Source organism: Myxine glutinosa, chromosome 2, assembly GCF_964187855.1.
Source record: "Myxine glutinosa chromosome 2, kmMyxGlut1.1, whole genome shotgun sequence".
NCBI classification, from domain to species: Eukaryota; Metazoa; Chordata; class Myxini; order Myxiniformes; family Myxinidae; genus Myxine; species Myxine glutinosa.
The window spans coordinates 134,544,516-134,558,459 of NC_136262.1; the positions used below are offsets into that span (position 1 = coordinate 134,544,516).

The 13,944-nt window shown below is 45.3% G+C and overlaps 1 protein-coding gene across 3 annotated transcripts; it reads left to right on the forward strand.

Annotated features, from left to right (window-relative positions):
- Positions 1 to 619: 619 nt before the first annotated feature.
- SIAH1 (siah E3 ubiquitin protein ligase 1) lies at positions 620 to 11,797 on the forward strand. 3 transcript variants are annotated; one of them, XM_068098875.2, is made up of 3 exons: positions 620 to 795; positions 6,880 to 6,930; positions 8,573 to 11,797. In XM_068098875.2, exon 3 carries the CDS (start codon positions 8,575 to 8,577, stop codon positions 9,421 to 9,423), a length of 849 nt encoding a protein of 282 aa, XP_067954976.1. In that variant the 5' UTR covers positions 620 to 795; positions 6,880 to 6,930; positions 8,573 to 8,574; the 3' UTR covers positions 9,424 to 11,797. The 3 variants fall into 3 exon arrangements, with proteins under 3 accessions (XP_067954976.1, XP_067954975.1, XP_067954977.1); XM_068098876.2 differs by lacking the exon at positions 620 to 795 and adding an exon at positions 833 to 1,432; XM_068098874.2 differs by lacking the exon at positions 6,880 to 6,930 and having other exon boundaries at positions 621 to 795.
- Positions 11,798 to 13,944: the final 2,147 nt, after the last annotated feature.

Below are 13,944 nucleotides of genomic sequence, written 5' to 3' on the forward strand. Positions count from 1 at the left end.
AAAAGACAAATTTGCCATTTCTTGAACTACTGTGAGAATCTCATTGCGAATATCTCTTGAATGCTCTCACAACTCGAGTCAAGCCTCCATATCGAAATATTTTTTGATTGTTACTTGTAAGCATTCTATGATATGGCGACCAACCCTCCTTATCAGCATGACTGCCACAAAATTTCATCATTTTTAATTCAAAACGACAATGTAAACACAATAATGCAGTCCACGTGTAATTTTGCTTTGTTTGCTTGTACTCCAAGATGGCGGATCGTAAAAATCGTGACGTCACATTGCATCCTCTCCATTAAAATATTTCGGGATCCCTCGCAATCACAAACCTTGAGTTGACATCGAAAATATGAAGATTTCATTAACGAGTCATTTATATGGTCCATAACAAAATTGGCTTTGCCGTTTGCCCGTTATTTCTACCATTTTATTCGGTCTCCACGTGGCGCTTCCTCTGTGATGTTCTTTCCGAATCCTCCATTCCACGTACATCCGAAGCATTTCAACGAGCCTCGCCCATACTGTTGGAAAACAAACAATGACATCACTTTTATACGAGACGGCGTCACATATTGAACGGGCAAACGTACCGTCGTCGTTACAATCGTTACGGGTCGCGTCATGCATCGGACGCCATGACGTAATGACGTCTTTTCAACCGTTACGTTTGGCGTCACTTTCCTTGTGGGTTATCTGCTGTTCGGCTCGTCTGAGGCGATTCGTGCGTTTGTCTGCGTCGAATCGCGGCGGTGGCGCATCCTTCTGTGACTTTTGTGGATCGTAATTCAGGTAATCTGCCGCCCGGATGTTCCTCGAAACGTCCGCGATTGAAATGAGGCCGAGTCTGGCCTAGCGAGGCGCACGGTGTTTCTTAGTGCCTAGTGGCCTGTGCCGGGCCCGTCGGCGTTGACAGCGGTTCTGTCCGACGAACTCGTTGTTGTCGATCAGCATTTCCGGACTCGGATCTTGATACCGAGACGGCCTTCGCTATGTCTCCGATATTGGGTTCTGACCGCCGGGCACGCCTGCGTCTAACGCTGTGTCCGATGGCTTTTGTCCTTTTGTTTGAGCCGATGTCTCATTACATTAGGAAACGTTGCGAGTAAAGACTAAAGAACGAACGTCGGCAGGAAACGGCGATCGGAGCCGACGAAACGTTGGGTTTGGCGAGTCGTGACGGGGTTGGTGCTACAGTCACAGTGTGACGGTTGATGTACAGTGACCCTGAAGTGTGACTTGTCGGGAGAGGCCGAAGGTCACATCCATCTGAGGCGACCCTTGTGTGCCATGATCGTTACGTTGTATTGATATGATACAATGTGGACTTGTCGGGTTACGGACTGGGTTTCCCTCTCTTGTCTGACTCGTCCCCATCCTCTTCCCCTGCCCTGAGTTTGTTCACGATGGCCTTGTGTACACTCGTGACGTGAGCGACATTTCACTTTGTGACTCCTATGGAGGGAGTTTTGAGATGGGGTAATCGTGGGAGGGGTCGTCGTCATCATGGTCAGGGGTTGGAGTAGTCGTTCTGGTGGGTAGTTGGTAGTCATGGTTCTGGGGTGGATGGGTGAGTCGTAGTACAAGTTCTGGTGTGGGTGAGTTGGGTGGGGAGGGGGTGAGTAGTAGTACTGATGCAGGTGAGACGTAGTAGTGAGGGTGAGTAGAAGTGGTAGTTCTGTTGGGGGATGAGCAGCAACAGTAGTTCTGGTGCGGATGGGTGAGTAGAAGTAGCAGTTCTGGTGTGGGTGGGTGAGTAGAAGTAGAAGTTCTAGTGTGGGTGGGTGAGTAGTAGTAGAAGTTCTGGTGTGGGTGGGTGAGTAGTAGTTGTAGAAGTTCTGGTGTGGGTGGTTGAGTAGTAGTAAAAGTTCTGGTGTGGGTGGTTGATTGAGTTATAGTAGAAGTTTTGGTGTGGGTGGTTTAGTAGTAGAAGTTCTGGTGTGGATGGGTGAGTAGTAGTAGAAGTTCTGGTGTGGATGGGTGAGTAGTATTAGAAGTTCTGGTGTGGATGGGTGAGTAGTAGTAGAAGTTCTGGTGTGGTTGGGTGAGTAGTTGTAGAGGTTCTGGTGTGGATGGGTGAGTAGTTGTAGAAGTTCTGGTGTGGATGGGTGAGTAGTATTTGAAGTTCTGGTGTGGATGGGTGAGTAGTAGTAGTAGTAGTAGTAGAAGTTCTGGTGTGGATGGGTGAGTAGTTGTAGAAGTTCTGGTGTGGATGGGTGAGTAGTAGTATAAGTTCTGGTGTGGATGGGTGAGTAGTAGTAGAAGTTCTGGTGTGGATTGGTGAGTAGTTGTAGAAGTTCTGGTGTAGGTGGGTGAGTAGTCATAGAAGTTTTGGTGTGGATGGGTGAGTAGTAGTAGTAGAAGTTCTGGTGTGGATGGGTGAGTAGTAGTATAAGTTCTGGTGTGGATGGGTGAGTAGTAGTAGAAGTTCTGGTGTGGATGGGTGAGTAGTTGTAGAAGAGTCTGGTGTAGGTGGGTGAGTAGTCATATAAGTTTTGGTGTGGATGGGTGAGTAGTTGTATAAGTTCTGGTGTGGGTGGGTGAGTTGTAGTAGAAGTTCTGGTGTGGATGGGTGAGTAGTTGTAGAAGTTATGGTGTTGTGAGTAGTAGTAGTAGTAGAAGTTCTGGTGTGGATGGGTGAGTAGTAGTAGAAGTTCTGGTGTGGGTGGGTGAGTAGTAGTAGATGTTCTGGTGTGGGTGGGTGAGTAGTAGTAGAAGTTCTGGCATGGGTGCATTGGGTGGGGGTTGGGTAGTAGTGAGTAGTGGTTGGGTAGTAGTGAGTAGTAGTAGTAGTAGTAGTACTGATGAAGGAGAGAATCATTAGTGAGGGTGGGTAGCAGTGGTAGTTCTGTTGGGGGATGAGCAGCAACAGTAGTTCTGGTGTGGGTGGGTGAGTAGTAGTAGCACTGATGGTGAGAAGCAGTAGTGAGGGTGGGTAGCAGTGGTAGTTCTGTTGGGGGATGAGAAGCAACAGTAGTTCTGGTGTGGGTGGGTGAGTAGTAGTAGTAGTAGTACAGTAGTTCAGTTGGTGGATGGATGATGAGTAGTAGTAGTCCTCGTGGGTGGTTGGTGGTAGTAGTAGTGGTGGTGGAGGAGGGGTGGGTTAATGATTTGAAGGGGTGGTGGGAGGGGGGGTGTGGGGGGGGGGGCATTGCTCATAGTGTTGGTGAGGGGGTTGAGTAATAGTAGTCTGTGGTGGTGGTAGTGGTAGTTGTACTTTTGGGTGGGTGGTAGTGGTAGTAGTGGGGGTAATAGTGCTTGTGTGGGGGGGAGTTATGTTGGTGGTTGTGGGGATGGTGGTAGTAGTAGTAGTAGTCGGAGGGTGTTAGTCGTGAAGGGTGCTTTATAGTGCTGATGGGAGGTTAAAGCAGTTGGTGTGGTAGTGATGGGGTTAGTCATCCTCGTTAACCCCTCCCTACCCGGATGATATCAAGCCACAGGTTATTGATTATTTGGCTGTCGAGGCTGTCTTGGTCGGCATACATGTTAGCAGGTTCTCGAGGAAGGGGTTCCCTCCTATTGGGATTCCGCTGTCGCTCTTCATGCTTTCTTCATGTGCATCACATGGCTGCAGGTAGCCTCATTTTTCTGGGGGCGCAGCTGTGCTGCTGATGCAACTCTTCACGGATACCGTGGGATCTTCGCATCCACCAAGTAATGCCAGCCTGCGAAACACCACGATGATGGTTTATAGCTGGCTGAGATGTGAACCCATGCTAGTCAGTTCAGAGGCAGGTGTGCATACCTACAGTCACGTGAAAAAGTAAGTACACCCCATGTAAAGTTTTGACTTTTTCAACATATTTCAACATACAGCTATTTGATCGTCATTTCAACAATATTGATAGATAAAGGTGATATAATATAACAAATATCATGAAACATTTACATTTTGTAGTCCATTGTATAATTTAAATAAACATAAATGCAAATTTCACATGTGGAAAAAGTAAGTACACCCCGACATTTATCACTACTTCAAATACCTAAAATTAGAATCAGGTGCACCAGCTCAGGTGCAAATGATTAGAACATCGTTAGAGAGGATCTTGGAGAAACCTGTCTTATTTAAACCTCAGACGATTAGTTTGGTTTGGTCTTTGTTGTTGAAGTGTGCGGCGTCACCATGCCGAGATCAAAAGAGCTCTTTGAGGCCTTCAGAAAGAAGTTTATAGATGCCTACGAGTCTGGGAAGGGATTGAAAAGGATCTCCAAACAATTTGAAATCAATCATTCGACTGTCGGGAAGATCCTCTACAAGTGGAGAAGATTCCAAACAACTGCCAACTTGTTCAGGCCAGGCCGCCCCAGCAAGTTCAGCCCGAGAGCAGACCGCAAGATGCTGAAAGAAGTCTCTAAGAACCCCAGAATGTCATCACGGGACCTACAGGTAGCTCTTGCCACTGTTGATGTCAAAGTGCATGGGTCTACCATTAGAATGAGGCTGCACAAATTTGATCTACATGGGAGGTGTGCCAGGAGGAAACCTTTGCTGTCCAGAAAGAACATCAGGGCAAGACTAAAGTTTGCCAATGAACACCTTGGCAAAGACCAGCACTTCTGGAACAATGTGCTCTGGACAGATGAGTCAAAGGTAGAGCTATTTGGCCACGGTACCAGAAGACATGTTTGGCGAAAACTAAAGACAGCATTTGACCACAAGAACCTGATACCAACTGTAAAGCATGGTGGTGGAAATATTATGGTTTGGGGCAGCTTTGCTGCATCAGGGCCTGGGCAGCTCACCATCATGGAATCCACTATGAATTCTTCATTGTACCAGATGGTGCTTGAGGATAATGTGAGGCCATCTGTCGGAAAGTTGAAGTTCAACCGAAGGTGGACCTTGCAACATGACAATGACCCGAAACATACCAGTAAATCCACCAAGGAATGGCTGAGAAGAAAGCTATGGAGGGTTCTGGAATGGCCAAGTCAAAGCCCAGATCTAAATCCCATCGAGATGTTGTGGGGGGATTTGAAACGAGCTGTGCATGCAAGAAACCCCTCGAGCATCGCACAGCTGAAAGAATTCTGCATGGAGGAGTGGGCAAAAACTTCTCCCAGTCGATGTCAGAGACTGGTAGACAGTTATAAGAAACGCCTACTTGAGGTTGTTCCTGCCAAAGGGGGCAATACCACCTATTAGAGCCAAGGGTGTACTTACTTTTTCCACATGCGAAATTTGCATTTATGTTTATTTAAATTATACAATGGATGACAAAATGTAAATGTTTCATGATATTTGTTATATTATAGCACCTTTATCTTTCAATATTGTCGAAATGAAGATCAAATAGCTCTATGTTGAAATATGTTGAAAAAGTCAAAACTTTACGTGGGGTGTACTTACTTTTTCACGTGACTGTACATATGCCTGCCTCACCGAGGGGATTTATCCTCAGAAACTGTTCTGTTTTTTTCTGTTTCGATCGTCCCATTGGATTCAAAGAATATCAGACAGTCTCGGTGACATTTCTCCATACATTTTGGGTTGGATTTGTAGGTCATCCATGTTTCATAGTTATAGAGGATTGTGGGAGTAATGGTGGCATTTTTCCACCTGAATCTGCATTTCTTTCCAAGGTCCTTGTCGGTGAAGATGCAGTGAAGCAGTTTCCTGAACCAAGCACTTTCATCGCAGATTATATTGTGGATCTCCTCATCAATGATGGAGATGTGGATACCGAGGTATATGAAGAAGTCGATGAATATGCATAGCTCTGCTTAACACCGGTTCCAACGGCTAAATAATCCGTCATCGATCCATCGCAGAGCCCAGACGTGTTGATGTCGTTGAGAAGTCTCAAGACGCTGATGAACTTTTGTGGGCAGCCGAGCTGGGAAAGTACCGTCCACGTCTCTTCTCAATTATTTATATAGTACAAAGACCACGCTTGCCAAATCCAGCCGTTCCTCGACGTTTTTGAGTGGAGTCCTTGCTTGAGTGCTTAAGCCACTTGGCGAGCGCTCTCCAAAAAAACTTGGTAACTGAACACATCCCAAGTGTTGTTCCTGGCATTTTTCCTTAATCTGTTGTGCTACGATGATCTTGTTCAGCCAGACTATCTAAAGTCTTATTGTTTCAGGCAGAACTTCCTTGGACACAGGGAGGAGAATATTTTGACAGAAAACGGATCTTCCCTGCAATGGAGAGTAGTGCGATACCTTGCTAGTTCTAGCATAGTGATCTGTCTCCTTCTTTGAAGATTTCACGAAGTTGATATTTCTGAGGTCGACTGGGATTTATGTTGTTTATCAGATTGCAGGTGTGATAGCCCAAATGGCCTCCTTGTATGTCCTCCTCCTCTGGACCTCGCCCTCCCCCGACCACCCCCCTTCCTAGTTGACACTCCTTTGTCAAAGCAGAAGGTAATATGAGATCGGGAGGTTTTTTTTTAATGTTGTTTTTTTTTGTTACCCTCATCTGAGGAGACAGCATTGCATTTGAGTGCGTTTGTCTGTATGTTACTTGGCCCCCCAAAAAAGTCCCCATAGGGAATAACATATGTTAATGATTATGTCATAGGTGCCTCCATTATGATGTCATAATTCGTTCGACAAGTACAAAACTTCAGCCGATCAAGATGAAATGTCTTGAGTGTCATCTAGGGATAAAGTAGTGGAGAAAAATAATAATAATAATGATGTCATCGATCACATGGTTCGGCTGCCATATTTGTTTTAATGCAAAAGCCTTAAAAAAACACTAAAAACATGTCCTGGTGAGGGTCTGCAATCTCTGATTGCTATTTCTTTCTTTTTTGTTTTTTTAATGTTGAAGGCTCCAGTCATGGACTATATAGTCCTCATCGAGGCCAGGGCTTAAATAAAAGAGAAGAAAAGTGTATGATGAAAAGTTTGTTTGTTTTCCAGAAAAAAGAGATTGAAGCTAGCCCGGTAGCTGTACCTTGAGTGAGACAGAAGGTAAGACTTGCAATCCAGACACGGAGAGTGTTAGATGGTTCCGGGCACCGCTTTAACGCTCCTAAGTCAGAACGGTAGTACTACCCTGGATGGTTGCTGTCTACAACCTACTGCCTAAAAAACCAGACCAGCCGGATGGGTGTTTTTTAGGAGACACCATCTCCTTACTGAATGGCCGTTGGCTCATGGAGGGAGCTCATCCACCATTTAACAGGTGTTGATTTTAGTCCTGCAGGGTGTCACAGTCATCCTGCAAAGTAAGCCAGTGGGGGTAGTCGGCTTAGTCGCCGACTACCTGACCATGTGGCAAGTAGCACTGGGGTACACGTTACCAGTGGCAGTCCCAAAAGACTGACCTGACCTATAAACTTTATCCTCTTTATCCTCTGAAATGGTCATCACGAGCATTTTCGGATTAAGATAATTATTTATTTTGAAGATCGAAAATGTATTCTCCATGCCGTCGTTCTTTGTTTCCAAGAGATGATCCAAGACACGGCTTGCTCGCATCATCCAAAAAAGCTATTCTGAGATAATTGTGTCATAAAAGGTTACCTTTTAAAATGCTTCGGCAGGTAAACATTACGTTTGGCTTTGTAGCAATGCAAGTCAATTATTCTTACCTCCACCACCGAAGGTGGACCGAGGTTATGTTTTCACCCCTGTCTGTCTTTGTCTGTGAGTAAGATGTCTCACTAAGTTATGACCGGGTTCAGACGAAACTTGGTGGACAGGTTGGGTGTGTGAGGACAAATGTTTCAAGGTTGGTGAAGACCAGAATCCGGATCCTAGAATTTTAAAAGTGATGTGTCGCCATTGCGTGATAGGGCCAAAATGATATATATAAAAATATAATAAATAACCACCTTTCGAGGCCATTTTTCCCCGCAAAGCAGGGGTTGGCCTTTTTCGGGGACCGTGGTTGTTGTTGTTTTTGGGTCCCCTTTTTGAAGCAATTTTTTACGGCCGGATGCCCTTCCTGACGCCAACCCTTTTTGCCGCCTTTTTACGACACAGGGAATTACCAGTGAACTGGTACTCAATTAGCCGACCTCGGAAGGATGACAGGCTGAGTCAACCCCCTGGCGTTAATTCAGCGATCGACCGGGATTCGAACCCAGGATCCTAGGATCCTAAGCCGGCACCCTAGCCGCTCGCCCAACACCAGGTTAGGGCCAAAATGATATGTAGCACGATATTTCAAAACGTTGTGGAGGAGGTACTTGGTTGGACAAGAGCAAGCCGATTCTATTTTGCTGAAGAACCGGATGCAGATCAGGACCATCAGTGGGATAGAGAACGTAAAGTGTTCAGCCTGGCGGAGGTGTGCGCTCTACCGGGTGCCGTTCTTGTTACAACTGTGATATTAGTCTCAGGTATGGAATGGTTTGAGTTTGAATACAGTTTGAGAACAATTGGGTTTGTAAATATAATTTAGCATTGCAACTCTTCCCCACAAATCCTCCCCATATCTGTCTATTCTTCCTTTTAACCCCCCCCCCCCCCCCCCATTCCTGTAAATCTGTTCTATGGCAGATGAGGTGAGTGATGAGTACAAACCCCGAAGGTTGTTTGTTATGCTTGCTGTCCTACAATTGATTTTTTTTTTTTGCTATGTCTGACATTGTGCACGTGTGCGCAGAAATGAGTCGGCAGACAGGTGCTGCGCTGCCCAACGGCGCGTCGAAGCCACCTCCGGCACAGCGTGTCCCTGCACTCACTGGCACGTCTGCATCCAACAACGACCTGGCCAGCCTTTTTGAGTGCCCTGTGTGCTTCGATTACGTGCTGCCGCCTATCCTACAGTGCCAGGCCGGTCACCTGGTTTGCAGCACGTGCCGGCCAAAACTCTCTTGCTGCCCCACTTGCCGGGGTCCATTAGGCAGCATCCGTAACCTGGCGATGGAAAAAGTGGCGGCATCTGTGCTGTTTCCATGCAAGTATGCCTCATCGGGATGTGAAGTAACTCTTCCGCACACTGATAAGCCGGACCACGAGGAGCTGTGCGAGTTCCGCCCATATTCGTGCCCCTGTCCCGGTGCCTCTTGCAAGTGGCAGGGTTCGCTAGAGGCTGTGATGCCACACCTGCTACACCAGCACAAGTCTATAACAACACTACAGGGCGAGGATATAGTCTTCCTTGCGACAGACATAAACCTTCCTGGTGCTGTGGACTGGGTCATGATGCAGTCTTGCTTTGGCTTTCATTTCATGCTCGTCCTAGAGAAACAAGAGAAATACGACGGGCATCAGCAGTTTTTCGCCATTGTGCAACTCATTGGCACACGCAAGCAGGCCGAGGGATTTGCCTACCGCCTCGAGCTCAATGGTCATCGTCGTCGTCTCACGTGGGAGGCCACACCACGCTCTATTCACGAAGGCATCGCCACGGCAATACTCAACAGCGACTGCCTCGTCTTCGACACAAGTATTGCACAGCTGTTTGCCGAGAACGGAAACCTCGGCATCAATGTTACCATCTCCATGTGCTGAACAGCAGAGGACAGTCAGGTATCGGGGAGATTGGATGCTTCGTGGTCGAAGTGATGGTGCAGCAAGCGCGTGAGGTACCGCGTTGCTACACGTACGACCCAATCGCTGCCATCTTAATTCCCACTGGCCTTTGCGTGACCATTCTACAGACCTTTGGGCACTGCAGGGAATCTTCTTCAGAACCTCATCATTGTATCAAACTTTGCTCATGACAGTGTTTTCAGCTCTCCTTGAGGTTTGGGGGTTTCATCTGCCACGACACCCCCTTGCCTTCTCCCCCACTCTCCTGAGTTTGTTTGTTATTTTGCCGATATTCTGGGAATCTCTACAGAAAGCTGCTAGTGACGCAAATTAACCGTGAAAGTGAAGGCCATCTCTGCACACACTCGGCTCGCGTAAGCCATTGCCTCAACGAGGAGACTTTGAGGCTTCTGCATTTTCAATGTGAGTGAATTTTGTGATTTGGTTTAAAATTTCGTTGATTTTTTTCTTTTTAATTGGCGCATCGACCCCCAAAGGCATGCTACAGATTCCAGCAGCTATTTAACATTTCGTAATGAGCTTAAATTCAAACCGATCCTCTGCGCGAAGAACACCTCAAATTGCCATTAAGATCGCCTCCTTCCCTCCACCACAATCCGCATGACCGACCCTGGCATGCACAGCCACTCGCCACCCCAAAGCCCCTCGATGCCATAACTGTCGCGGTGCTTTGGGTTGCACCGCACCGACAGTGAGGCCTGAGCATAAACGTGGATTTTATTTAAATGGTGGCGTGAACGTCACCTTGCTTTGGCCACGACATTTAGACGATGTATATTGTACTACAAACCCTGAATACATAGAACTTGTTTAAACTGTAGATTGCATGTACAGTAAGTATCTCGATTGTATTCACGGATACTCTGTGTAGATCACAGTACAGTTTGAATAATTAATGGAATTTTGCATATAGTGCTTTTTATTTTTATACTGAAAATATACCGTAGCGTTTAGTTGTGTTCAGGCATATTTAAGGATTTTTTTTTGTATTTGTATTGTGAACGCGTACAAGACTGACAATAGAATTTGTCAGGAAAATGTTTTGTTTTGTTTTTTTTTTCCTCGGGTGGGGCAGTTGGGGGGGCTTGTTAGTTGGGGGGGGCTTGTTTTATTTTATGCTCGACCCGCTACACTTGTATCTCCCCTGTTGATTCTTTTGGTTGAGAGATAAAAGGTTATTTTGTTGGCACCTCGGGGGTGGGTTGTATGTGGTCAAGAGTACTTCAGCAGAAAACTGCCACATCTTGTCTGAAATGGAGGTGCATGTGGGATTGGTTTGTTTTTATGGGAGGGGATGTGGGTGAGGGTAGGAGGGAAGGTGAGGAGGTGCACATTTGGAATTTTGGCCTAAAGTGGTATGCTGAACTGGATTTCTGGAACTTTTGTTGCCAGGCTAAACTTTCCTCAACATTCTCATTTATTATGAAAAAAAAATTCCACACACACACACACACACACACACACACACACACACACACACACACACACACACACACACACACACACACACACACACACACACACACACACACACACACACACATTCGCTACTTGAAGTGGAGAATATTTTCACCTTGAAGTCAGCAGGTATGTAGCACATGGCACACTTGCTCGCAATATCTGCCAGTCAGTCAGTTCCTTGATCCCGTTTATTTGTCCAGTTAGTTTTTTCGAAGAAGGCCTTTGTACATGCCAATGCCGGTCGGTGTCAGGAATTTCTATTCGAATCGCTTCAACTTTTGTATTTTTTAATTTGACAGTCTCGGCGTTTAGCCGGAGAATGTTGCCAAAAGTATATTACGTGGATTGTAACCAAATCCACAGCTGTCCGCACAAATGGAAGCATCAAATTGAATGGTATTCGAACCACCGCAGTATCGAAGTGGACTCGGAACTCGAGGCGAGCCCAAAATCTCTGCAGTCGACTCGGGATGGAGTTGCTTTAGAGATCCAAGTATTTTGGCGCTCTTTTAGCTGGGTGACGTAGTGCGATGCATCAAATTTCAGACGAGTGGCAGGAAACCCACACGCTTTGAGTCCTACTACGTGTAGATACGTCCTGACCATAGTGTGTGTCGTGAAATCGAATAACTACATCATCGTACCGATGGTGAGGTTTAAGCTTTCAGCGATAGTCATGATCACAATCAAACATTTGGCCTTTTGAGCATGGTTTTATTTTAAAATATCGTTGTTGATTTCAAATTTGTGCTTATGCACCTGTTTTCTAACCTTGACATCCAAAAGGCATGTGTAATGTACCTTAGTTCAAATGGATCTTCTTTGTCCACTGTGCTTTACCATTTTGATTAAAGTTGTTTATTGCACCATGCTGGATTTGTTATCGTTGCTTGGAGAAGTGCGGTTGGATGGGCAGTACAAAACCTGAACAGGGGAGTTAGTGGAATTAAATATATACCTCCGCCACCTAAGGTGGGCGGACGGAGGTTGTGTTTTCACCCTTGTCTGTATTTCAATCGCCTAAATATCACAATTTTAATCCGAGTTGGTCAAAAGCAAGAAGCCTATCAATTTCGAGGTCAAAATAGAAACTTCCAGAGGTGAGAATTCTAAAATCCGCAATTTTCATCCGATTGACTTGAAATTTGAAGAGGATTTGCATACTTGGTCATTGAATTCAACCACCAATTTTTGAGGTCAACACAGGCCAAAGGTCATCAACTTTGGTGAACTTTCTAAAATCCTCAATTTTCATCCGATTCACTTGTAATTTGAGCAGTATTTACATATGAGGTCAATTAAATCAACCACCAATTATTTTTAAGGTCAAATTTGTTTTAGGGATTTCGCAAGTATCGTGCTCTGCACGACGTCTTTCTTGTTACTTGAAAAATTGAAGATTCGCAAGTATATTGGTTGGTCTGGTCTGTTATTACCTCTGCCACCAAAGGTGGACGGAGGTCATGTTTTCACCCCTGTCTGTGTTTTTGTGTCCAGGATATCTCAAAGTTGTGGATGGATTTGGACAAAACTTGGTGGACAGGTTGGGTGTACGACACAGAACATTTGATTCGATTTTGGTGAAGATCCAAATCTGGATCCAGACACAATTTTTTTTTTTTATCTCAGTGATTTTTCATTATTGAGAGATGGGGCCAAAAACGATATACAACACGATAAATTGCAAAAAATTATTGGGCCCGATATGTTCGACTTGATCAGGCATTGCGTGGCGTAGGTATGCACTCTACCGAGTACACTTCTAGTTTGTCATCTACAGATCACAATTTTACTGGGATCTTCACAAAACCTTTCACCACTTGGTAGGGTTTGTCATAAGCAAGAAGCCTATTGATTTTGAGGTCAGAATATAAACTTCTAGGAGTGAGATTTCTAAATTCCTCAATTTTCATCCAATTGATGACATTTGAACAGGATTTGCATATCAGGTCACTAAATTCAACCACCAATTATATTTGAGTTCAAAGTTCAAATTCGGCCGAATTTCTAAAAGCGTCAATTTTCATCTGATGGACTTGAAATTTGAAGAAGATTTGCATAATTAGTCATTGAATTCAATCACCAATAATTTTAAGAGCAAATTTGTTTCAGGGATTTCGCAAATATCGTGCTCTGCACGACATCGTTGTTGTTACTTGCAAAATCTAAGATTCGCAAGTAGATATATTGGTTGGTCTGATCTGTAATTCTGTCTGTTTATGCCAATTGCCTACAAGGCACATTTTTACTCCGATCTTCACAAAACTTCACCAACTGGTAGAGTTGGTCAAAAACAAGAAACCTCTTGATTTTTGAGGTCAAAAGGTAAACAAACAAACAACAGCAGGCATTTTAAGGCCATTTTCCCTGCAAGAGTGGGGGTTAGCCTTGCGGTCCCCATGACAATCTTCTCCTCAAAAGGTAAGCAACAACAACAACAACAACAACAACAACAACATGCATTTTAAGGCCATTTTCCCTGCAAGAGCGGGGGTTAGCCTTGCGGTCCCCATGACAATCTTCTCCATCTTGCCCTATTTCCTGCATCTCTCCTTGTTAACCCCCTTGCCCGCATTTGTTCTTCCACCATCTTTCGCCAAGTCTTTCTCGGTCTTCCCCGTCCTCGACTTCCTTCTATATTCATTTCCATCACTCTTCTCAACCAGTCACTTTCATCCTTCCTCAACACATGACCAAACCATCTCAACCTGTTCCTCTTCACAGCATCAATCACAGGCTCTATTCCCATCATCTTTCGCAATTCATCATTTGTCTTCCTCTCTCTCAACGATACTCCGCACATCCATCGAACCATTCGCATTTCCACCCTTTCCAACCTTCGTTGCTGCTCTACGTTCATTACCCATGTCTCGATCCCATAAATCATAACACTTCTCACACGTGCAGCATGCACCTTTCCATTCAGCTTCAATGACTCTCCCCTCCTCATCAGCATGCCACTCAGTTCCCGAAACTTCTTCCATGCACATCTCACTCTAGCAACGGTTGCCGAGTCTG